The 26,467-nt window shown below is 42.1% G+C and overlaps 3 protein-coding genes across 3 annotated transcripts; 1 reads left to right on the forward strand and 2 right to left on the reverse strand.

The window, feature by feature from the left end:
- Positions 1–732: 732 nt before the first annotated feature.
- tekt1 (tektin 1) lies at positions 733–4,928 on the forward strand (the record flags this gene model as incomplete). Its single annotated transcript, XM_084064605.1, has 8 exons — positions 733–904; positions 1,738–1,903; positions 2,423–2,551; positions 2,774–2,938; positions 3,012–3,237; positions 3,527–3,533; positions 3,812–4,046; positions 4,769–4,928. The coding sequence occupies 8 exons, from the start codon at positions 733–735 to the stop codon at positions 4,926–4,928; spliced, it is 1,260 nt and encodes a 419-aa protein (XP_083920731.1).
- A 1,414-nt stretch (positions 4,929–6,342) lies between these two features.
- On the reverse strand, positions 6,343–7,359 carry LOC311049973 (ribose-phosphate pyrophosphokinase 1-like; the record flags this gene model as incomplete). Its single annotated transcript, XM_084063939.1, has 1 exon — positions 6,343–7,359. One exon carries the CDS (start codon positions 7,357–7,359, stop codon positions 6,403–6,405), a length of 957 nt encoding a protein of 318 aa, XP_083920065.1. The 3' UTR covers positions 6,343–6,402.
- A 2,592-nt stretch (positions 7,360–9,951) lies between these two features.
- LOC311051149 (ATP-binding cassette sub-family F member 3-like) lies at positions 9,952–26,099 on the reverse strand. Its single transcript, XM_084065558.1, has 21 exons — positions 26,003–26,099; positions 24,306–24,453; positions 22,929–23,005; positions 22,496–22,551; positions 22,244–22,341; positions 21,748–21,870; positions 20,138–20,404; positions 19,191–19,271; positions 19,005–19,064; positions 18,156–18,212; positions 17,725–17,747; positions 17,196–17,251; positions 16,515–16,715; positions 15,630–15,706; positions 14,963–15,007; positions 13,711–13,843; positions 11,732–11,820; positions 11,473–11,564; positions 10,747–10,879; positions 10,459–10,546; positions 9,952–10,279 (listed from the first exon to the last, which is right to left on the reverse strand). Exons 1-21 carry the CDS (start codon positions 26,073–26,075, stop codon positions 10,121–10,123), a joined length of 2,136 nt encoding a protein of 711 aa, XP_083921684.1. The 5' UTR covers positions 26,076–26,099; the 3' UTR covers positions 9,952–10,120.
- Between the last annotated feature and the right edge of the window lie 368 nt (positions 26,100–26,467).

Here is a 26,467-nt window from a genome sequence, read left to right on the forward strand (position 1 = left end):
CCCTCATCGCCCCCCCATACCCCCACCCCCATATCCCGACATTCGCCACACCCCCATTTTCAAGTCCCCTTCCTACCTGAAAGCCCCCCTATACCCACCCGTCACACCCATCCCCATACCCCACACAGCCCCCTACACCCCTCCTTGCACCACCATATCACCCACCACACCCCTATTTCCACCCCATTACATACCAAGCAGCTGCTACCTTAAAGACCCTCTATATCCACCCACCAGCTTTCAGTACTAAAATGTTTTATATCCTATACTAACGCTACTCCTGAACATGAAATATGGATAACATTTTTAACAGCAAATTTCAGCAAATTTGCATTGATATCGAGTGGTGATATGTTGATTAATGTGAGAGAAATAATAAAATACATTCATTAATTAAATAAAATAATTTGCTGTTCACTTCAGAAGTACCTCCACAGAAATATTTATTTATTTTATGTTTGGAGTCTGGTGTTCCACCATCTTTAGGCTTTAGTTTAGGTATTCTTTACTTCATTCTCTCAACTTTATTTCTCTGTGTGATTTCCTGTGATTTCTGTGTGCAGCAATCACACACAGGTGATGTGACTGCAGGCAGAGCCTAAGAACATTTCATGAATCTGACTCGACTTCTCTTAGGAATTCACTTAGGAAGAAATTTAAGAAGACAACTTACGAATTTATTGCTGAATGAGGCCCATTGACCCCTGCTTTACACCACTGGTGAGCAGCAGCATGTCTTCCCTGGACGGAGCCCTACGGTGGAGGGAGGATGGAGGCTTGAAGCCGGTGGATGTGGAGACGCAGCGGATCCGCTCAGAGCTGCTGACCGCAGAGAGCCAGAGGCTCATACTGGAGAGTGACAGGGTTTCCAAACGCATGCAGCAGGACGCCAACAAGAAACTGGGTAAGAGGAAGTTGTTGTTATACAGTCCTTCTATTCATAATGTTAAAGGTAGAGAAAGTAATATTATTATTATTATTTATATTTTTTTTGTTAAAAGGTTAAAGTACTATATTCTGATAGTAATCATTGCTACAGAGTGTTTGTTCGGTCACAGGGGTCTCTCCAGCTCTTTAGTAAACAGATTATAAGTACATGTTCAGGTAGGTGACACATTTTAATCAGGCGAGAGTACTGAAAATGCATTTTCTTTTTAATAAAGAGCTGTAGAGACATGGGAGACTCCTTTTACTGAACAAACACTCTATAGCAATGAGTACTTTCAGAATATAGAGCTATTTAACACTTATCTTAACCAAAGTAAATCACTTACCCTACCTTTAATGTAAGCCATCTAATTAAATGTTGTTTATTTACTTGATTTATTTATTTATTTTTTGCCCTGCCTTTTCTTTGTAGAAACTTTAACTACAAAGAGCAAACATTTAATTTGACCAGGTTTAAAGTGCCACATTCACCATTATTCATTTGCTTGGTAAAATAACTAATTATATCCCATCAAATAATTTGTCCAAAAATGTATTTTGATGTGAGCATTTTTTGATGCTTGTGATACTTCTTTCTCAGAATCATAATTGTCAGAAACACTGAATTGCTGAATTATCCACAAGTAGTGCCCAGTTCCAGCCCCCACAAAATTGTGCCCAATTTTCACACACAACAAATCCACAACAAATTCTCTCAAGTGCCAAGTTTTCCTTAAAGGAAAAAGGAAAGGAAAAAAAGAGTGCCCAGTCATCTGCAGTGTCCAGTCTTTCTGCATCATTGTCGTTCAGCGCAGAGGGATCGAGAGATTCAGTTCCTGAGACAAGAGCTGGAGCAGAAGTTGAAGGAGGTGATTGAGGAGACTGATGTTCTGGTCTCCTATAAGAGACGTGTGGAGATGAGCCTGGAGGCCTGTAAGGAACCACTGACCGTCACCATGACCTGTCTGGGCGAGAGGTGAGAAGACACCATAATATTAAGAAATAGTAAGACTTCTCTGATCACTTTATCAGGCTTGGGTGGCTTAGAGTGGATGAGAGAGTCTCTCTTAGCTATATATAGGCCTACAGCTAAAATACATAGGCCTACATCAAAGTATTTTATACTTTGGCTATTCAAAAATAGCAGATATTCAAGCTCATAGATCTGCTATTTTTGAAAAATCGTGAAACTTTGTGCAAATCTTTTAATATATCTATTTGTTAAAGCGAACATTTTTAACTCAAATATTCGCTTCTGGAGGGTCCCTGGATCAAATTTGACGCCAAATACATATCATTTTGGGGGTCCTTGACATGAAAAAGTTTGAGCACCACTAATATAGCAACATACGTTTTTCAGAAAACTGTTTAGAAGACATTGTTTGTCTTCTTTAGTCTTAATATCTGGTACGGGAAAGGACTCTTTTTTTGTATTCTGCAGCAGTTACGTGGAATGGTTTGCCTGTCTCCAGTGTGTGTTTTGTGTTTGTTGCAGATTAAAGCGAGCGCCAGTGGACCGGGTCCAGGATGAGGTAGAGAGACACCTGCTACAGGAGAGAGAGGTCATAGAGGGCGCGGCTTCCCTGCTGCAACGCACGCTGGAGCAGATCAGCGAACAGTTACGGTAGGATCTGGAATAGTGCAAAAATATCATAAATGTGCACGATATAATATTATAATTATTCAGTAAAAAGGTTTCACTTCATTGTTTTTACACTGTTTGGGCTTGTGTACACGTGTGTGTGTGTGTGTGTGTGTGTGTGTGTGTGTGTGTGTGTGTGTGTGTGTGTGTGTGTGTGTGTGTGTGTGTGTGTGTGTGTGTGTGTGTGTGTGTGTGTGTGTGCAGTCTGAACCGTTCAGCCAGGTACCATGTAGAGAAGGATCTGAAGGATAAGTTCACTGCTCAGTGCATCGATGACGCCTGTTCCTTGATGAGAAACCATTCCACTGGCAGCGACCACAAGTCCAAACACCCTGACGTCATTCTACCAAGGTCAAATACTTTAATATAGTAGTATAGTACATGTCATACGATTCTTTCTAATCAAGCAAAAAAGTAATATATTTATTATTATCATTCACAGCATGGTAATAATTCCAGAAGAGTGGGAGAGTTTCTCAGGTATCAACATGTCCAAGGCGGAGCGGGAGAAGGTCAACTCGGTGTCCCTGCGGGCACTGGTGGATTCACTGCTGGAGCAGACGGCCACAGACATGAAGAAACAGCTCCAAGCCACAGACTCAGCCTTCAGACTGAAGGTCCTGGAGACCAAGACCGTGAAGATGCAGATGGAGGAGCACCTGGACATGGTACATTACATAACTATTGATTATTTGCATGGCAGCCAGTGACTATATAAAATGAGCAACTTGATTCATGCGGAAACTGATTAATATCAACAATTCCATCATTGTCAATGGAGCACTGGTCCATGTATATTATTGACACTATGAATTAACAATCATACTGTGTACTGTAGGTCTGAGACAGACCTGGACTGTTACAAGGAGTGGTTGCAAGCTCTCAAAAATTCTGACCAAGTTGACCATATTCATCTGATGCTGCTTCATGGTCAATTATCCTTATTGTCTCCGCCAGGCCGAAGGCATGGAACTAGGATTGTCAATCATAAAAATACACAACATTGACTTTCAAATCTTTTACTCTGATGTCAAACTTTTCTGGCACTTGCTGTGTGATAAAGCCCATATATTTGACACCTTCAACAATCTATCCTATATTAAAATTGCCTAATGGGTGGACGGTGGACATCACAAACGAAACATCCGAAATAGCGAGGCGGTATTACGGATGCTTCAATGACGGCCAGAACTCAGTGACCATTGCTCAGATCAGCGTAATACTGTACATATTTTTACCTAGTAACACTACCGTACTTCTCTCATCTCCCTCCCTCACAGATTCTGTCTGAACTCGGCAGCCAGGAGAAGAACATGGAGTCTCTCCAGACAGCCGTCGCTGAGGAGCAGAAACCGCTGCAGGTTGCCCAGGCCCGGCTGTCTGCCCGCGGCAGGAGACCCGGCACAGAGCTGTGCCATGACCCGGCACAGAGCCGCCTGCTCTCTGAGGTCCAGCAGCTCACTGCCCACATCAACAGGTGAGGAACAGGATGATGTTATAGTGTGAAAAGAACGGAATCAGATCCATTTTGAATGTTTTCCTTATCCTCAATCAAATGTGGTGAAAGACAAGGAGAGGTCTTTGTTGTTTTAGTAACACATTACAATTATACTTGGATTGGATTGGATTGGATAGACCAGTGGTTCATTTTCATGTCAAGGACCCCCAAATTCAAATGTAATTTACTCCCATCTGAAAATATTTTGTGCCAGGGAAGGACCCCCATGAGAAGATAAAGGTTAAAATGTATTAAAAGTATTAAAAAATTCAAGATTTTGTTTTTTTAAATGTTTCCAATTCCGATTCTATATAAACACATTTTGTCAGGGACCCGCTGGAACCCCCTCAAGGACCCCACTTTGAGAACCAGTGGGATAGAATAATTGAGTCTATATCCAATCTACAGTCATATATCGTCTCTGTCGGGTGGAAACCTCATATGTCCAAAACTGTTACTTTTCAGGATTCAAATTTGAAAATAGCAATGGTAGCAGATCTACAAGATCAAAACGAGTCGCTTCGCACCACGTTTCGAGCTTGCAGTTCTGCTACTATTGATGATTTTGTGTGACACTGTAGTATGATCAATTAGGGCGTTAATTTATGAAAAAACACAAAATGTTAAAATATGGAGATAAGAGGTTACTGCCCGACAGTAACGATATACATTCTAATGCCTCCCCCACCCTGCCCCTACAGAATGTGTGAAGCTTTGCTCCAGTCTGAGACAGAGCAGAAGAAGTTGATTCGCTGCCAGTTGAACCTGCAGGAGAACATTGACATCAAGGCCAACTCTCTGTACATCGATGAGGTCATCTGTACCCAGCTGAGAGAACCCATTGTCATACACAGCTTCTGATTGGACAGAACCCATCTTCATACACAACTTCTGATTGGACAGAACCCATCAGAACACATTGTCATACCAAGCTTCTGCATGGGCAGGAAATAAAGAAATATAGTTCGACCGAAGTATTGTTTTTGTTTTCATGATTTTCATCCGTTTAAATTAGTTCAAGTTAGGCCATAACCGTATAAGGAGTTCCCAATGCAGCTCTCACACACTTATGCCAGGGTGCCAGTGATCACCCTCCCCTGTGCTAAGGTTGCCTACCCCTGTATTAGACCATGAACCCCCATTAGATTTTTTTAATTTTATTTTCGATTTTTTTAATCTCTGGGACTCCAATCTACACTGTAAAATGCTCTGTTATTTTAACTCTGAGGCTGTTGCTACCTCGTATGACGGTGTCGTGCAAAGGCAGCGAGAGATGGCCGTTCTAGCTCACAACACTTTTTGTAACTTGGCATTCTCTGATGTGTGAAGCCTAATCTACGCTCTGTCGCATGGCAGTGTCGCGCATCGAAAACAGCTGATCTACAAGCTCACAACGCGTCGCACATCTATGATGCATTGTGAGCTTGTAGGTCAGCCATTTACAGTTACAGACCTGTTCAGGGTACATTTGGTTCCCAACTCTCTATCATGTACTGTAGCTGGGTACTCCCAAAATAATCATATATGAACTGGGGACCCCCCCACCCTGATAAACACTTGGAATTTTCACAATGTTTGCCTCTTTCTTCTATTATTTTACAATTGCCCAATGTTTGACCAGTTTTTATAGTATAGTTTGTTGATTACTTTTGATGCAGTCATTTTTTTGTTTTGTTTTTTTAATTTAAGTCCTTAAATTGTCACTTCACTGTCATCTAGGCGGGAGTGGGGAGTGGGGGTCCCCACTCCCTGAGAACCACTGCCCCCCTGAGAACCACTGCCCTACTAAAGGACCCCTATATGGGGGTCACGGGACCCCACTTGTCCTAGACTTGAGGGACCACTGCTTCAAGGAAGTGAATGGCATTCAGTGTTAGTAACAGACAGGAGGGTTCCATCATTATCTTCACTAGTCCATACCCGGTCAACGCATCCGTGGGGGGATATGCGCACATGATCTGGCAACCCGGGAGCCATTCATCCCATTGCTCGCGGGGCCATCCCATAGCTGGGCAGCCGTAACCATGGCGACATTCTTTTACATAAAAACGCGAATAAACAGCTGACGAAAAACGGGCTTCGCAGTTCTGTGCACATGGTAATGGTCAATGGCTGTGTGCAATTTCAGATCAATAGCTCCAGCCACTGAGGAGAACCGGGCAGAACAATTTTGGTCTCACCACCGCCCTACCACCCTCACAGAGCTTTGTCAAATTATAGGAGGATGGTTAGTCATCGGCAGAGCTTTCATCATGGTTGCATTTGTGGTGGGTGGGTGGGCGCGGGGATACATCCCTCTTGTGGTTATTCTTTGGTGCCAGGTCGATGCTTGGTGTTACAAGGGGACGTGGCTGAAGAGGTAGGACACAGACTCGCCGTTGTGGGTTCTGCGGATGGCCTCTGCCAGGATCATGGAGATGTCGATGACCTGGATCTTGGGGCAGTGCTTCATCTTCTCCTCCTGGGGGATGGTGTTGGTCACCACCACAGCTTCAAAGCAGGCGTTGTTGATGCGAGAGATGGCCGGTCCAGAGAAGATGCCATGGGTCAGGATGGCGTACACCTTGGTGGCGCCGGCCGAAATTAGTTTGTCGGCAGCGTGGCACATGGTTCCACAGGTGTCGGCCATGTCGTCCACCAGGATGGCCACGCGATCCGTCACGTCCCCGACCAGTACCATGCGGTCCACCTCGTTGGCCTTTTTCCTCTCCTTGTGGATGAGGGCAAAGTCCACATTCAGCCTGTCCGCTATCGAGGTGACCCTCTTGGCTCCACCTGCGTCGGGGGAGACAATGGTGCAGGTCTTCCACTCCGGGATGTTCTCTTTGATCCATTTCAGCACGACAGGTTCTGCATACAGGTTGTCTACTGGGATGTCAAAGAAACCCTGTATCTGTGATGCATGCAGGTCCATAGTGATGATGTGGTTTGCACCAGAAACTGACAACATGTTGGCCACCAGTTTGGCAGAGATGGAAGCACGACTCTTGTCCTTCTTGTCTTGTCGGGCGTATGGGAAACAGGGTATGATGGCCGTGACCCGGGAGGCAGAGGCGATCTTACAGGCGTTGATCATGATGAGCAGCTCCATCAGATTATCATTGATCTCCCCGCAGCCGCTCTGAACGATGTACACGTCCTTCCCGCGGACGCTCTCGCCGATCTCCACACATGTTTCTTGGTTGCTGAATTTCTTGGTGACAACCTTCCCCAGCTCCAGCCCCAGGCGGTCGGCTATCTTTTGGGACAGGTCCGGATGCGAGCTGCCACTGAAGATCTTGATGTTGGGCATTTTGGGACGGTCCAGAGTGTCGGATACCAGTACGAGCTGACAAAAAGAAAAGCTGCTTTATAAGACGAGAGAACCAAGCAAGACGGCAGAGGTGTTTGTTGATAGCTGCTACCGTTCAGAGCTAAATCAATATGGGAATTCCAATTTAAATATGTGGGCATACACTGATGACATCAGGGTTCTCCATATATGGGCATAAAAGGGACATGGACTGACAGATACAGAGATCTCCATATATGGGCATAAAGGGACACAGGTAGACAGACAGAAACAGGCATCTCCATATGGGCCCAAAAGGGACACAGACAGACGGGTACAATGGGTACTCTGACAAAGCCCTCCCAAGATGACTCAAACATTTTGGTCGGATCGGCGGTGCGACAAAGACATAAAAAACATCAACTGATGCACAAACTTGGACACTATATATCAGACATGTCAGACTAAACCATGTGAAAATCGGTTGAGAATTCAGCAAATTGTAATTATTTGAATTGTGGATAGACCTAGATGGGGCATACATGCATTAGGGGCTCTCCCTAAAAACTACTCCAATGAACAGCATTCTATGAGGTACCTGTTTATATGCTCATGACTGAAAATTCTATGATGTTTAGATATAATGATTCTAAACCCATGTTGCTGCTGTTCTACATACAGCCAACCAGTTGAAGAAATCAGATTGAGGCTTTAACCTTAGATTTTTTATGACATTCCCAAGACCATTCACGTGCACTTTAACCCCATTTTAAACCTCAGATATAACAATAAAAAAACAACCTACAAGCTCATGTGCGCATTCTTCTATTTAGGGAAAATTTGGGAATTATTTTGTATGTTTTAAACACAAATCTTCTCTTCTGGGGGTCCCTGGCACAAAAACTTGATGGTTGTACTTGGCAAAATACATATCAATTTGGTGGTCCTTAACATGAAACCAGTTCCATTTGTACACTCTCAAGAGTTATGAGAGTGCTTGAAATTAAAAAAGTTTGAGAACCACTGTCAGCCTCGGTTTGGAACCAATAACACAGATATATGGAATAAGTGACTCATTTATCAGGTTTGATTGATTAGGACTGATTGGGATTTTAGCCGTTTATGACCTTTTTATTAGTATGGTGTTGCATTTTTTTTTAAACAGCAGAAAGTAAGGTATAAGTTAACTATGACATGACAGGAAAAATTATCATTTATTTGTATTTTGTCTTTTTTATAATTCTGATAATGTCTTCAACAGGGTATGATATTTATACACTCTCCTCGGATCTGGAAAGGAAGCTAACATGACAGATAGGCCAACCATCCAATCAGAAATCCCCGTTGTCAAACACCCACCACACATACATAGTAACATTAGCGGTCTTCTGCTGTATGTCCATGGTTATTTACGTAACATGAGAAGTCAGTTCCACTACATTTAAACATGCTAACCCATTAAGATCGGGGACGCATCTGTGTCATTTGAAGATTTCTTTGGCAATTCAAAAATAGCAGGTATGCAAGTTCGAACTTGTAGGTCTGCATTTTTTTTGACAAATTGTGATTTTTTTTTTGCAAATCTTTGAATTAAAAAAAAGAAAAGAAAAAAAGAATACATATAATTTTGGGGGTCCTTGACATGAAAAAGTTTGAGAACCTCTGATATTATAGCAACATAAGGTTTCAAAGATTTGAGTTACAAATGTTCGCTTGCAAAAATATATATTCAAATATTTGCCCAAATGTTCATGATTTTCCAAGAAATCGCAGATATACGAGCTCATAGCGCGGCACTCGGTGCCGTGCTATGAGCTTGTAGATCTGCTATTTTTTGAATAGCCAAAGAAATCTAAAAATGACACAGATGCGTTCCCGGTCTTAATGGATTAAACATGTTAACCACTGAAACGTCATTGCTGTCGGGCAGAAACCTTGTATTTTAACTTTTTGTGTTTTTTCGTAAATTAACGCCCTACTTCATCATACAGCGTCACATCAAAAGTAGCAGATCAAAAGCTCAAAAAGCAGCGCGAGTAGATGCGTTTTGAGCTTGTAGATCTGCTACTTTTGAATTTGAATCCTGAAAAATAACCGTTTGGGAAATATGAGGTTTCCACCCGACAAAGACGATACATAATTGTTTATGTTTTTTCATGAAAAAAATTAGATGGGTTATGTTTGCCAAAAAAAAAGATAATAATGAAAATCTTTGCCTATAATGACATGCCCAAAAAAAGTGACGTGTCTGAGGGGTTTTATAAACATTTACCCAATGAAAGTATTAAACAAGAGTGTGTGACTAAATTATATCTACATTGGCTGAAAAGTAACGTTTTGTGGTTGACAAGGGCAATTCAGCCTCTCCAAATGTCCAACATCTGTGTGGTTGACAAGGTGACATTCGGCCTCTCCAAATGTCCAACATCGGTGTGGTTGACAAGGGGACATTCAGCCTCTTCAAATGTCCAACAACATTGGTGTCTATGTGACAGTACGTTCATTCATCCTGTAGGGGGGGTATTGGACCAGCGAGGTGCAGAAGACTGAACACTCAACATGTGTCAGAGTTGTACTGTACTGTATGTCCAGAAAGAGAGAGAGAGGGGGGTGGGTGCTCACGTTCCTCCATGTCTGATTGGTTCGTCTCATATTATGTAAAGTTATATACGGCTGGCTGGCGAGTCAGTTGCGGTCAAGAGTAGGGTTGTTGGGCTGGCTGTGCTGATTGGCCTGGTCGCGGGGCACGCTGATTGGCTGTTAAGGCCGCCTGACTGACCAATCACAGGTAGCCCTCCTTGCGGAACTGTTCGTGCAGGATGTCGCGGTATTCGTCGAAACCGCCTTCGATCCGTCTCACTTTGCCGCTCTCGCAGACCCACAGCTCCTGACACACCATCCGAATCAGACGCTCGTCGTGGGACACCAGGACCACGCCGCCCTGGGCGACAAGGGGGAGGAGTTACAACTCAGTGGGATGAAATATGTCAATCATTTATATATAAAATTTGTACAATATGTGTCGATGCCTTTTTTTACTTAATATTGTCATATGAACTTTGGCACTTCAAAACATTCATAAGAGGCCACAGTCTAAACAGCTGGTTACTTCTTTTTTACCTTGAACTTGTTGAGCGCTTTGGCCAGAGCCTCAATGGTTTCCATGTCCAGATGATTGGTGGGCTCATCTAGAATGTAGAAGTTTGGACTGACAGACAGACAAGACAGATCTTGAAACATTTGGTCCCAGACTCAGTTCCTCGTAAATTGTAAAATCCTGAGGTATTCAGGATTTAACAAATATCCCCTTGTTTATGTTGTCTACAAGGATTAAAGGAAAAATGTTTTATGGCCATGTGTGATTTGAGACCCCCCCCCACATGTATTGCATTGTGTTGTGTTGTTTACCAGGGCATGGTCATCTGAGCGAAGGCCACTCTGCTCTTCTGTCCTCCAGACAGGGAGGCAACAGGTCGCGTGGCCAACTCCCCCGTTATGCCATAACCTCCTAACTGATGCCTGTACTCCTCCTCGTTTCTGCCTGCAAGAGAGTTGTTTCACATGGATTCATATCCAACTTCATCTGTTTCATGACATTACATTCATCCTATTAACCACTTAAACCCTCGGTTCTTAGTGAAACAGACCCAAGTTGCAACTGTCCTTGCACCACGTTTTTCTGCCAAAAATAGCCGATGTCCAAGCTATTCGTTGTGAGCTTATAGATCGGCTATTTTTGGCTAATGCCCCCCCCCCCCCCCCCCCCCAGAATATGGATGCTGGGTTCAAGTGTTCCACAGACTATCAAACAGAATGAGTCCGTAATTACCTGAGATCTGTGTGCATTAAATAGTTATTTGTTACCAAAAAAACACAAACGTTCGAACCAAGCACATTTTTCACCTAACATTTTTTTCTATTAAATATTATACCGTAAAACTTCATACAAAGACTGCAGACCTCTCTTCATGCTTGGGGCTGAGAAAATCGTGCGGGATCAAATTAATTATTCATACTTTACATCTTATTCCATAGCCTCATTTTTATAAGGTTAGGTAATATAATGGTTTAAATAAAAGCCTGGGCTATATGCCTGGGAAATATGACAACAACAAGAGGTTGAGTTAGTGTTACCAGGGAACTTGTTGAGGAGTAGTTCTATTGAGCAGACGTTCAGATCCAGCTGGTCTACGTGATGCTGACTGAAATAGCCGATCTTCAGATTCCTAGAGGACACATGACACAAGAACACCTTAACAACAACAACAACAACAACACTAACATACCTTGTATTGAACTGTACTTCCCTGTGCTTGTCTTTGCAAACTGTTAATAAAGTATTCAATCAGTCGGGTGGAAACCGCGACGATATTAGACAGTGATGTAAACGTACCTGTGAGAATGCCTAATCCCGTTAACTGGTGTGAGTTCTCCCATCAACAGCTTGAGGACGGTGGTTTTACCTGCACCATTCTCCCCAACCTTAACACACACACATAGATTAACGTTAACCAATTTCAATCTGGCATCCCTATTTTGGGCATTTCATTATAGGCGAACGTTTAAAAAAAAAAAGGTTGAATAGTGAAAATAGGCGATCTACAAGGTCACAACGCATTGCATCGTGACGCGATGTCAGCTTGTAGATCAGCTATTTTTAGTGTGCAGAGGTGGGGACTTGGACTCGAGACTCGACTTCGATTTTTATTTGATGACTTTAGACTTGCTTCATCAAATGAAAAATAGACTTGGACGGACTTGACTTGAACTTGAATGCCACCTCACAAGAATCGCAGTATGCAAGGCATGCAGTTCTAGAATCACCAATGGAATAGCAACTACTACTTCGAACTTCAATCGACATTTGAAAAACAGGTAAGTCGATCCAGATATAAGTGACCTAAGCTAATGCTACAAGAAAACTACACTTCTATGGCCATGCATGCAGTAATCTGCCAATGTTAAACCTGCAATTAGTAATGTCTGTTAGTGTTAACTCACTAGTCGCTATCATTGATGGGTGGCCAGTGTAGCCTAAAACATTTCTATAAGATTCACAACGAGAGAGAAGAGTAAAGTCTACAATACAAGTGGGAGGGAGAACATTATTGTAACTGGAGAGAGAGAATGAGACCTATACAACACATTAACATTACTGCAAACTTAGCGAGAGAACGAGAGACCAAATACGTCAACATTGCTGTAATCATAAAGTGAGAGGAGAAGGGGCAGATAGTGATACCTATAAGTTAACCGAGAAAGAGAGAGAAGGGGGGTGGGGCAGGGAGGTAGGGAGGGACTGAGGGAGCGGGGGTGAAATTAATTCAATTAATAATAAATTAATAGAAAGTGGTTTCATCTGTAATTCATGTAGGGCTACAAGGCCTATTATGACATCTGTTAAACCCATTAAGACCTGAGGCCGATTCTACAAATGTCTTTGTAGTTTGCAGTTTTCTGAAAACCATCAGTGGTTCTCAAACTTTTTAATGTCAAGGACCCCCAAAATGATATGTATTTGGCCACCGACCCCCATCTCAAAACATTTTGTTCCAGGAACGGCCAGAAGCAAAGATTTGAGTAAAGAATTATTGCAAAAACAGCAGATCTGCAAGCTCTTAGCTATAGCTATGTGCTTGCATATCTGCTGTTTTTGATTAGCCAAAATATAAAATAATGGTTGGTTACCGTGGTAAAATGATTGTCATGCTATTAATTAAAATGCCACAGATGCTTTCCTGGTTTTAACGGGTTAATATGCTATTTTACAGATGAGTAAATGCAGGCCGAGCACAAGCAACACATCACAACAGCCTCCAATCTCCCAGTTCATGGACACCTGTGTACACCAGTACAACTCCACTCATCCACAGTAGAAAGCTATCACCAATTGTGGAACACGTTGTGTCTAGGTTGAGACATGACCTTTGAAATTATCTGAATGGCTCAATAGAAGAGCAGTGAGACAAAACACAACCACTCTAATAGTATAAGTTATATTGTATTAACATACTCTACCATACAGATTGGACAAAATTACATTTTATTCATAAAAGAAAGTTACAGAGTGCTGCTTTAAACCCTGTCCTCAAGGAGGATATCAAAAGTACAATGTCTGCGTTCTGTTGGCCTGGAAGAACCCTTGTTTCAAAATAAATGCAAATTCAGAAAAACGCTCATGATTTATGTAAATCTTTACAGATCATTAATTAGCATTATGACTTGTTTGGGACTCGAAACAAAGTCTAGGACTTGGACTTGACTCGGGACTTGAGACTCGACTTGGACTTGCAACATAGGAACTTTGTCCCACCTCTGGTAGTGCGTGTGTGTGTGCGCGTGTGTGCGTGTGTGTGTGTGTGTTGGTCTTACTATACATATGCGTGATTCGAGGTCGGCGGAGACGTTGAGTCCTAGGAACATTTTGACTTCAGGATTGTAATAAAACTCCACCTCATCCAACTGCAGGATGGGAGGAGACAGCTTCTCAAAGTTATCTGGAAACCTGCACAGCATCACACACACACACACACAGTACACACATTATACAGTAGTTCTCAAACGTTTTTGTGTCAAGGCCAACATATAAATGGATTAAGTGGTTAAAATTATTGTAATGCTATGTTAACTACTTTTGCTGGGGACCCCCTGGAACCGCTCAAGGACCCCTGGGGGTCCCAGGACTCCACTTTGAGAACCAATGTTACACAACACCACATTATACCAGCTGTTTAATCCATTAAGACCGGGAACGCATCTGTGTAATTTTAGATTTCTTTGGCTATCAAAAAATAGCAGATCTACAAGCTCATAGCGCAGCACTCGGTGCCGCGGGATGAGCTTGTAGATCTGCTATTTTTGAATAGCCAAAGCATAAAATAAGCTCAAATCTAAAATGACACAGATGCGTTCCCGGTCTTAATGGATTAAACCTATTCTGGATCAGGGCACACTTGAAAATCGTTTGCGGCCCACCCATCTGACCACTTGACAAAACACAATGGTGTCTTGACAATGTCCTTGTCAAGGGACAATTGTGGGTTTTTTTTGTGCCCACAATTAACCTGGACTTTGAGGGAAATCTGCAAAATCCTTTAACCCATTCAATCCGGGAACGCATAATGTGTCATTTTAGATTTTTTTGAGCTATAACCCTGATTTGATACTTTGGGCTATTCAAAAATAGCAGATCTTCAAGCTCATAGCGCGACTCAGAGCTATTTTTGAAAATAAATCGTGCAAATGTGTTTTTGAATATATATATATATATATATATATATATATATATATATACATTTTTAACTCAAATATTAGCTTCTGGGGGTCCCTGAAACTAAATATTTTGACATGGGGGTCAGCGGACAAATGCATATCATTTTGGGTGGTCCTTGACTTGAAAAAAGTTTGAGAAGCACTGATATTATAGCAACATACGTTTTTTCAAAAATGAGCTTGTATATCTGCTATTTATGAATGGGTTTGAAATGGGTTCTGAATGGGTTAACCTGGGCTTTGAGGAAAATCTGCAAAATCCTTTAAAGTGTTGCTTCATTTTAAACATGCTGGTACAGTCAATGTCTCACACACCAGTATCTGAATTAAAATAACAGTGAAGTTATCTCACCTTAAAGTCACTTCGGTTTCCTTCTCAATAGGTTTGAGTTCAGGCCTAGACACACAAACACACAGTGACAGGGGGAAATTATAGACCTACCCAAATAAAAGATGTCCTCTTTATTCACCCTACTCCGCTGTAGTCTCTCTCTCTCTGTGTGTGTGTGTGTGTGTGTGTGTGTGTGTGTGTGTGTGTGTGTGTGTGTGTGTGTGTGTGTGTGTGTGTGTGTGTGTGTGTGTGTGTGTGTGTGTGTGTGTGTGTGTGTGTGTGTGTGTGTGTGTGTGTGTGTGTGTGTGTGTGTGTGTGTGTGTGTGTGTTGAGCTTGTAGATTGGCTTCTTTCGCCTATTTGTCGTGTGACAAACAGGCTTAAGTGGTTAAGTAATTAATTCAATACTAATTAAGTTAACTGTGATCACATCAGCATATCGTCTCTGTTGGGTAGAAAACTCCATCAAATGTCCAAAACAGTTACTTTTCAGGATTCAAATTCAAAAATAGCTAAAGTAGCAGATCTATAAGCTATATCTGCTACTTTTGATGCTTTGGTGTGACGCTGTAGTGTGATCAAGCAGGGCATTAATTTATAAAAATAGAATATGCATATAAGGTTTCTGCCCAACAGCAACAATATTTAACAATGTGCATGTTAACAATATGTTGTGGTTGTTTACTCACAGTCGCTCCAGCAGTTTGAGTTTACTCTGAACCTGAGCTGCTCTGTTGGCGTTGTACCGGAACCTGTCGATGAACACCTGAAAACACATTAGTATTATTATGATAATTCCTGTGCCAGAAACCTTTCAATAGACAAATGGCTACCATGCAGACATTATGTCTTCACTCGTTCTCATGTTTTTTGTTACTTTGATGGTTCGTTTCCTTGACCATGTAACAGCTGCTTAAATGCCGAAATTGTAAACTGTAGTAGACTGAAAGTCAGGATATTTCCACATGTCCTCTCATCAAGTTGTAAACATTGACAACTATTTTGACATGAGGGGGAGGCGGGGCCTTTGAGTCATTTGCGGAGGAGTCAGATCACCCGGCTCATGGGCGCAACCATTTCTAACAGTGAACTAATATGTGTGTTTAGTGTTTAAATTGTGGCGATTTACGAACATAACTCGATTTCATTTCATCCACGGTTTCCATTGCAGGAAGGGACATTGAGGGGGGAAAATGTGAAAGTTGAAATAATAAAAAGCCTAATATAAAAACATATTGTATTGTATGTGCATTTGAGGTGACGGAGCACCTTCTAGATTCCTCGGAGCGCAACAGGCAGGTACCGGCGCAGTAACAGTAATATAGTTGTACAGTAGTTAACAGTACCTATATGTGTTCTCTGTATTGAAGTGGTGGTAGTAGCACAGTAACAGTAATATAGCTGTACAGTAGTTAACAGTACCTATATGTGTTCTCTGTATTGAAGTGGTGGTAGTAGCACAGTAACAGTAATATAGTTGTACAGTAGTTAACAGTACCTATATGTGTTCTCTGTATTGAAGTGTTGGTAGTAGCACAGTAACAGTAATATAGTTGTACAGTAGTCAACAGTACCTGTATGTGTTCTCTGTATTGAACCTGAGCTTCGTACTCTCTGTGTTGGTTCTTCAGTCGGTCTTCTTTGGTCTTAACAAAGTTCTCGTAGTTACCGCGGTAACTGTCCAGTCGCTGGGAGTGCAGGTGGACGATGTCCGTCACCACGGCGTTGAGGAAGTTACGGTCGTGAGACACGACCAGGATGGTCTTCTGCCATGTCTGTCCACAACACACACACACACACACACACAGGTTAAAAGACAAGACAGTAGGACAGCTCAGAGACGGTGTAGGAGAGACAGTAGGGCAACTGAGAGAGGGAGACAGTGTAGGAGAGATAGACAGTAGGACAGCTGAGAGGGAGACAGCGTAGGAGAGACAGACAGTAGGATGGCTGAGAGAGAGAGCGAGAGAGAGACAGTATGGGAGACACATACAGTAGGATAACTGAGAGGGAGACAGTGTAGGAGAGACACACAGTAGGATGGCTGAGAGAGAGAGAGAGAGACAGTATAGGAGACACATACAGTTGGATAGCTGAGAGGGAGACAGTGTAGGAGAGACAGACAGTAGGACAGCTGAGAGGGAGACAGTGTAGGAGAGACAGACAGTAGGACAGCTGAGAGGGAGACAGTGTAGGAGAGACAGACAGTAGGACAGCTGAGAGGGAGACAGTGTCAGAGAGGTTATTAAACAAACCTGTAAATAGTTCTCTAACCACAGAATGGCTCTGACATCCAACATGTTGGTAGGCTCTGAAACACACAACACATAAATCATTTGACCAATAGTAAATAGTAATCAATTAGTGCAACAATAATACTTAAAAAAAAACCCACCCATTCACACCCTGGTGTGGAAGAAAGCATAAAAGGCAGCAACCTTCTCATCAGGAGCAGTTAGAGGCTCAGTGCCTTGTTCAAGGACACTTTTGACATAAAGCACAACTGGGAGGAGAAGGGGATCGAACAGGGAACCTTCCGATTCCAAGGCGGTCGCTCTACCTCCTGAGCCACCATGTTAACACCTAGGCCCCACTACTACTAGTACCACCCTAAGGCACGACTACTAACCCATCGTAATACTACTAAATATACAACACAGTATCAGATACAGTCACACAATACTATTAGTACATATCATATTTAGCCTTTACTACATAATACTAATACAGTAACAGGTAGTTAAGTAATATTAATTATACATGTAGTATTTACTGTTTACTCACCATCAAGTAACAGGAGATCGGGTCTAAAAAAATAAAATAAAGAAATGCCGTTAGACCCTAACTGTTTATAAAAGGTATCTGTCAGTGTATTAATACAAAGTAAATACATACATAGAGTATACTGTATCTAATCTACCACATACTGATCTATATGCCCTGGGTGAAGGGGTGATACCCGATAACGCCTATGGCCTGATACCCGAGGGCTCATACAGCACAGCAGTAGCTGACCAATCAGATAAGATAATGTTCCACTGTGCACTCAAGCTGATGCCTGAATTGTACTTGTAGATCTGCTATTTCCGGTGCGAGACACGATTAATTGTGATTAATTTGTGATGTCAATACTGAGCACACATTATGTTGATTATGATTTTACTACAGTGTAATTGTGCAGCCAAAGTTCGACTAGAAGAGTTGTGGAGACTCACCGTGCGAAGAGAGCTCTGGCCAACGCTAACCTCATCCTCCAGCCTCCAGAAAACTCCCTGACACACACACACACACACACACACACACACACACACACACACACACACACACACACACACACACACACACACACACACACACACACACACACACACACACACACACACACACACACACACACACACACACACACACAGTTGATTTATATTAATATACAGGTAATGATTATGGATTTGTATTAGTTAACCACTTAAGCCCTACATGCTTTATTGTACAACAAATCGCGACAATATTTTTGCTGTTTTTGAAACCCTTTTGGCAAGTTATGGGAAGTTTTGGGGGAAATCTTGAGAAAATGTTTAGAAATGTGGGGGAGAAATCCTTGGAAATTGTTTCGTAATTTTCTGTAACAACATGGCCAAAACAGGATGTAGTTAAGCTAAGTTAACACATTACCCGCTAAGGACACAGATATGCGTTCTATTAAATGCATCACTTGCTCGCCAAGAACGCAGATATGCATTCTATTTTCAAATTATTCCTTTTTTTTAAATTCCACAACAGGGCGCTCTAACACAGCTTAGGAATGATCCCTCGTCACTCAGAGAAGTAATAGACGGATGTGACGTAATTCCAAAAAAACGTTTCAAAGATCGTCTATTTAAGGTAACTGGCACTTGGCACTGGGGCAAGGGGATAAAAAATGATGTTTAATATCTTGGCGGGTAATGTGTTAAGGGAGACTTAAATAATTAAGATAAAGGGAGGCATAAAACGATGGAGCTTGCACAACAAAACGAATTTCACCCACTTTTTACACTGAGTTGATGATGGTCATTCTGACTTACTTGGTGGTTTGCTGTTGCATCTTGGGAGAAAAGCCCAAACCTGACAGGATAATTGCAGCTCTGTTTGTGTGAGACAGAAAGAAACCATGTGACACAGGAAGAAAAATGAGTCACAGTCTTAAGTCTTAACTAAATAATGAAAAAAAAGGGGAAAATAACTGTTGTAGTGGTTAATGTCATATTTACCTGGCAGGAGCCTTGTCTGCTTCTATTTCCTCCAGCTTAGCATAGACCTCGGTCAGTCGAACGCTCTCCGTCCCTTCAGCACTACCACACACACACAAAATTATTAAGCATATCAGGAACATCAGGTTGACCTCTAGATCAGGGGTTTTCAAAGTTTTTCAGGCCAAGGACCCCTAAGCTGAGAGAGAGATGAAGCAGGGACCCTCACTACATATTGTAGTGTTGCAGATTAAATAGCTGCATTGACTATCGTCAGTGACCTTAAATAATTAGTACTTGATTTGCTCCTTTTCCCCTCAAACCTCTTTGCCAAAAATAGCCTATCTACAAGCTCATAATCTCGCAGTGCAAGGTGTTGTAAAGGCGTCACGCTTTATTTCTAACTTTTTTGTTTATCTCAGAAACAGGGGTGTGTTTTGGTTTAACCAATCACAGTGTCAGCTAAAAGTCCCGTCGCCTCCGGGCTATGGGATCGATGGACTCAAAACTGCACTGATCAGACCGTACAGCGCAGCTGAGGCAGAGAGCGAGAGAGGGGAGCAATGCGGCGGCACTTTTATGCATTGCATTGCTTATTTCTCACCTCCAATGTTTTCATATACATATTTTAATGTAATGTTTAAGTTTAAAACGAATAATGCACCGTCTGGCCGTCATCTTCAGTTGGTTAAAAAAATGTAGCAGCCCAAGAGCGTCTCCCTAAAATCAGGTGCGAGTGGACAACAGTGAATGAAGTCAATATTCATATTTATTCATAAGGCCTTGCTTATGTCATCATGCAGTACGTTTGCGTTTAAAGAAACTAATACAAATTCGACTTTTGACATACATTTTTGGGGCATCTAATGATAGATCCTCATTATGACCGCATTATGCTCTAAAAACATATTTTTCATTTCATTACGTCTTTAAGCTGTCTCTTTTGTTCATTGTTAATGTTAACGTACCTTCCATTGGCGATGCGAGCGTTCAGCTGCTTCTCTTCGTTCAGTAGCCCCTCCCTCACCGTGTCGCTCTCCAGCACACTGTTCAGCGCCTGCGTTTCGTCCCCGGCGACCTCCTGCTCCACGTGCAGGATGGAGATGTGGGCGGGGACGCGCAGGCTGCGATTGGCCAGCATCTTCAGCAGGGTCGTCTTACCCAGCCCGTTCCGACCTATCAGACCGTAGCGCCGGCCCAATGCCAGGCTAATTTCTGCCCCTTGCAGGAGGGACCTGGATTTAGAGTTCAATGGAAAATATTCATCTTTATTCATTCAACAATATCAAAGCGTAATGATCCAATATGATGAAGAATCCGTGGAAGCGTGAGGCGGCTTGATGTTCAAGTACATCCCCCATTAAATCAAAACAAGGACGGTCGCACTCAGAAATAAAAAGGTACATTTTTTTGTTTTATATTTCCATGCCTCAGGAAAGGTGACAGATGTTCCGGCTATCCAGCCGAACACAGAAACACATTCATAATGTGTTTCTGTGATCAGCTATAAAACACTTTTTTACATAAATTTGTATAAAAATCAAACTAAATCAGGTTTACCTAACTGTGCTTGAAACTTAGATTGAAGCGGTACTGTATATGGAAGCGAATAGATACCATAATTCAAATGAAATGGCAAATTAGAAAATTCCATATAAATAAGAGAAATGCTTTTTAATCTTCAGGATGTTTTTTGTGACGTTATTGAAATGAGAAGGCCATAAAAAAAATATTAATCTCCAAAGTATGCTCATTCTATTCTATAAAAAAAATGCCCTACTAAATAGTGGACAATATACATTGAGTGCCAATCGCGTAGATCTACGCCAACTGGTCTTTTTTTCTTTTTTTTTAATCACAGGTTCACATTGCATTGTAGGCCTCGTTCGCCACGACACATTTCATTGTAGCACCACCGGAAACGGAATTATCCGGGATCCGGAAATTCTGATCCCATCCGCTTCCTGTCTAAACCGAAACCTAAAAGTCGATTATCTCGGCTGTTGTTTTTCCCCTCGCTGATCGCTGTTTAGCATTCACCGTTGTAGCTTCAAGATGGCAGATCGCAAATCGAAGCGGTCTTCACTGCTCGTCTCACACAGATCCGCTGTGTTTAGAAACAGTTGAATGCGCGATTTTAACGGATTTAACGAGGTCTGTGGCGACGTGAAAAAAACAAAAAAACAACAATAAAACGGTGGCACTGGTGAGTACATTATGATATTAAACTCTGGCATGGAATGTGTTAAAATCAAAATGCTAATTCAAAAATGTAAATGAAACAAGAGAAACTTGATTTTTATTTTAATATTGTCCACTATTTAGCGGGGCTTTTTTTTAAATTGAAAATCAAATGATCTTTAATTTATCGTTTTAATTCTAGAATGAGCAAACCTGTAGATTAAATGTAAACGCTAATGCACATTTAATTTTGTCTCAAAACAGGCTTTCATTTCCTGAAGATTAAAAAGCATTTCTCTTATTTCATTTGAATTTTTGAATTTGCCATTTCATTTGAATTATGGCATCTATTTGTTTCCTTAGTGGTAATGACGTCACCAAGGAAACGCACACTCACCTCTCGCCGAAGGAAACGTCAAAGTTCTCGATGCGGATGTCATAGCTACGATTCTTCCCCGTTTGGTCAACTCGGGTGTCCTTCTTGTTGCTGGCCTGACTGGCTGACGCCTCCTCCAAAACCCTGAGGGAGGGGAGGAGAGTTTATTACATTTCAACAAGGAACTTCAATGTGCTTTACATAAAACACTAAGCGAAAGAAAAACGTAATAACTGGACATCTTAATTCACTAAGTTAAACACCTATATCCATAATAGGAAAACACCTATTCAGGATACAGAGCAAAAAAAACAGGAGAGGAGATAGTAACACATTTCATACAGTACTGTTAAACATCACTTCATATAGTGATAAAAGCAACTATTAACTGGTCACTAGCTTGCCTGTGTGTGTGTGTGTGTGTGTGTGTGTGTGTGTGTGTGTGTGTGTGTGTGTGTGTGTGTGTGTGTGTGTGTGTGTGTGTGTGCGAGCGTGCGTGCGTGCGTGCGTCACTAACAGAGGGGTGGATGGCTTCAGTGAATCCTTCTCATTTCTCCTCTCATGTTTGGCTTTCAGTTTGGCCTCTGCTTTCCCCAACTTCTTTGCATCCACTGTCTGCAGACAGATGGAGAGAGAGCGAGAGGCCAATTAAGCATCCCTAGTTATAACAACGAAGTTAGTTATAACACAATGGACTGTGACTGGTTAATTAAACATTTTACTGTGGAAACACATATGTTAATACGTTATGAGATATGATGTTTGTTACCGTATTCTGACCCCTCTTCACCATCCAAATACCCTGGACATCTTGATCTGCTGACACTGATGAGAGGAGACAGTAAAAGATGTCATACCGTACAGTATACAACATATGACAAATATCAATTGATATAGATAACAGGCACTATTGATTATCAGGGATGGGGATCGTTAACTTTTATTGATACTACGACTATTATTGATCCATGGCATATGCTGGCATACTCGCCGATGACCAGCATTTTAGGCAGTATCGGTACAACTCGAGTTAGGAGCTCAGAAACCTTGAGGCATTGTTTTTTCGGATTTTGAGAAATTCAGAAGCCGGGTCCTCCTTACAGAGCCCCATCCCTATTCATTAGTCACTAGTACAAGATATGTCAGTTTATTGTCTGTCTGTCTGTCTGTGTGTGCGTGTGTGCGTGCGCGTGTGCGCTTACCATCTGGAGTAGAAATCTGGGACAGCTGGACCGGTGCGTCCAGCTTGACCTGGTGGTGAGATCTGCCACTGCTGGTCCTGGTGAGACAACAACACATCATCACCTACAGAACCACAACTCACTAGTACAAGTTCTAGGGTGTCACCACACCAAACAGACAGACAAAAACTACAGATTACAACAGACTGGTCTGGCAGTCCAATGAAGTCGGGAGATAACAGTCGGTTGAAACGTGTGGAAAAGTTGCTGAATGCACCTCTCTCCACACCGCACCGACAGATGGCTACTATGGTGCCAAAAATAGCCTATGGCTTCATGTGCTTTTCAACAACAAACACATAACTACTGCACTGCAGAGTGCGTATAGGGCATGGGCACAAGGTTATCTCTATTTTGACTATTTTGGTGTATCATATCTTTGGTATTTAATGTAAATGACAACACTGCATGCCTGCAGCAAGCACCAGGGTAATGCGCACACGGCCATATCATTTTGCTTCAACTAATGATCAATATAATATAATAAATGGCTAGAATGATTAGGAAAAAAGGGTATTTCTGTTTGAGTAGCCTACTGTAGGATACTCACCACACAAGCGCATCCACAAAGTAATCCAACGTTGTTCATCATCATAGTCATAATCTTTGGTTTGATAAAATGCCCAATCTATCCTCCCTGTATATCCTTTGTCCCATGAAATAGTTGTAGAATGAGTATTCATTCGGGTTTGTAATGTAAAAAAGAAAACTAAAGGGAAAGCTACAGCATAGAATACCACCGGTTGCTTGAGTGATTCTACAGACCTTTTTCACCCTAAAGAAAAGCAGGAGTAGACGTGCTTGTTGGCAAGTTGAAGATACGGCATACATGCTTAGTTTTGTTTCAGAGAAAATCTGACAGCTGGTGTTTGAATGAGACCAGCCATACACGTGCACGCTTTTGTGTGGCATTTTGAGCACATGCAGAGCAATATTTATACCATGAATATGCGCTGTATTCAGACAAAATGTATTTACCGCAAGCACTACCTCTGTATTGCATTTGAGAAAGGGTCCCCGCTACCCCTCCTATCAAGGCTAAGCAGCCAACCAGAGAGCTCTAACCCGTACCTCCGTATCTCTGTCCCCTCTCCGACAGCTATCCGATGGCCAAAACTGACAACTTTCAATAGCAATGCCATAACAATGGGTTGGGACCCATTTTTGTCTGACAGACACATTTTTATGGTAAATATGTATTATACAGATTTTGTAGATCAGATAGTTTAGATAATTTGATGATGTCGTTCCAGCTGCTGCTGCTGTTCTTCCATCTGTTATGCCAATACTAGTAGTTATGTGAACGAGTAGTTATTAGTAGCTAGTTAGTAGTCTTACAGTTTAAGTGTGTCGAACATCTGGAAACAGATGTCTCTGATGTCATCTTCGTTCTTGTTGTCAGAGGACGATCCCTGTAGGACTCCACCAACCGCATCGAAGAGCTCCTCCCCATCCTCAAAGTCAGCACCCCCACTTCCCAACACACCTGACAAAAACACACATCTCAAGGTTTTAAACTTTTCTTCAAGCATTTTTCAGTTCAAAGATGTAGAAGTGAGGGCTGGGTCAGGGCTCAGATGATTTCATATCCTACCAGGACCTCTAGTTAATACTGCTGGTTTTATATCCTACCAGGACCTCTAGTACTGCTAGTTTTATATCCTACCAGGACCTGTAGTGCAGCTGGTTTTATATCCTACCAGGACCTGTAGTGCAGCTGGTTTTCTATCCTACCAGGACCCCTAGGCTGGTATTGCTGGTTTTATATCCTACCAGGACCTCTAGTACTGCTGGTTTTATATCCTACCAGGACCCCTAGTACTGCTGGTTTTATATCATACCAGGACCCCTAGTACTGCTGGTTTTATATCCTACCAGGACCCCTAGTACTGTTGGAGTTCTATCCTACCAGGTCCTCTAGTCTTACTATACTTAACAGGATTTTATGTTAATTACATCAGAGATTAGCCCTGGCTGTCTGGTACCTGACTTTGAACAGATATGGATTAGTCCATCTCAGGTAGGTAAACAAAACTTTAAAAAAAAAAAAGACTACTTGTGTAAATGCTTTAATTGGAATTTGGGTGGCATGTCTCTTTAACGTTGTCTGACCATATCATATTATCAATCTTTATTTCCAATGGAACATAAACTATACACTTCACTACTAAGTGTCTCAACGTGTACTGCCTAAATAGCTCTACAAATATTAATAATAAAGGTGATGAGTTTCCTCTATGGTCGTCGTATTAGCCTGAGACTCCACTATTAGCCACCCAGTCGCTCTGGTCCAGAGCGTTAGCGACTTCTCTATAACGCTCTGCCAGCCGCCTTGCTAATTCTCATAGACCGAAAATTACGCTACAGTGCGAGGTCTCCAACTTTAGTAATAAATAAACAAAAAAAATCGCTATTGACCACCAAAAGGCAGTTTTGTGTTGTTGAAAGTCTATTCTCCAGGGTGGGAAGCCTCTCAGGACCCCACCTTCTCTGTATAATACACTTTTTGGGCAGGAAATACAATATGCCCGCCAGATGGAAATTATTTTTGTTTACTCCACTGCGCCCTCTACAGATCTGGCCAATATAAATGACCATTGACTAGATCTGTAGAAGGCGCAGTGGAGTAAATAAAATAATTTCCGTCTGGCGATTTCTTTTTATTTTCTGCCCAAAAAGTGTATTATACAGAGAAGGTGGGGTCCACCTTGGAGAATAGATTTTCAACAACACAAAACAGCTTTTGTTTCAATGAGTAGCGAAGTCGTTTCCTTTCTTTTTTTTACTAAAGTTGGAGACCTCGCACAGTAGTGGAATTTTCAGTCCATTAGAATGAATAGCAACAGCTCCTAACAGAACGTTAGAGAGTGGCTAACGCTCTAAACCAGAGCTAGCCACCCAGCAGCAGCATCGACCGGCCCGGGCTTCACGTGGTTAAAACAAGGGACAAAACCGAACAACATTCCTTCCACATCAACACATTAGGTTAGAATAAAGTGTGAGCTTTGGGCGGCGGTGTCCCTGTCTCTATTTACCTGTGATATAGTCGAACACTTCGATGTCAATGTGAGGGAACTCTCTCTTCAGGATCTCCACGTACGTCGCCATGATACACCGGCCTCACTGACTGACGAGACAGGCGCTGCGATTGCGCAGGCGCCAACATGCGACAGTCTTGCGGGGATGTGGCTGCGGAATCATGGGTAATGTAGTCTTCTTGACTCACCGCGCTTGTAGCCTGGGCATCGTTCCTTTTCGGGTATATGATCCGGTCGGAAAAAAAAAGAAAAGCGACCGGATCGCGACAAACCGGAAAGACGTCTCACCCCAAAATAGGTCCGTCCCCAAAATCCTTGATACGGCGTAGTTTAGCTTATTTTTTAAATATAAATGTGAGTGTACTTTCCAGAGACTATTTAGCGTCTGTATTATCCATATTATCCCACGGGGAAATTCTATTCCATTTAAATAGGGATTGGGGAACCAAAACAAAGCGGCAC

Source organism: Gymnoscopelus microlampas, assembly GCF_963454915.1.
Source record: "Gymnoscopelus microlampas genome assembly, chromosome: 8".
NCBI lineage: Eukaryota > Metazoa > Chordata > Actinopteri > Myctophiformes > Myctophidae > Gymnoscopelus > Gymnoscopelus microlampas.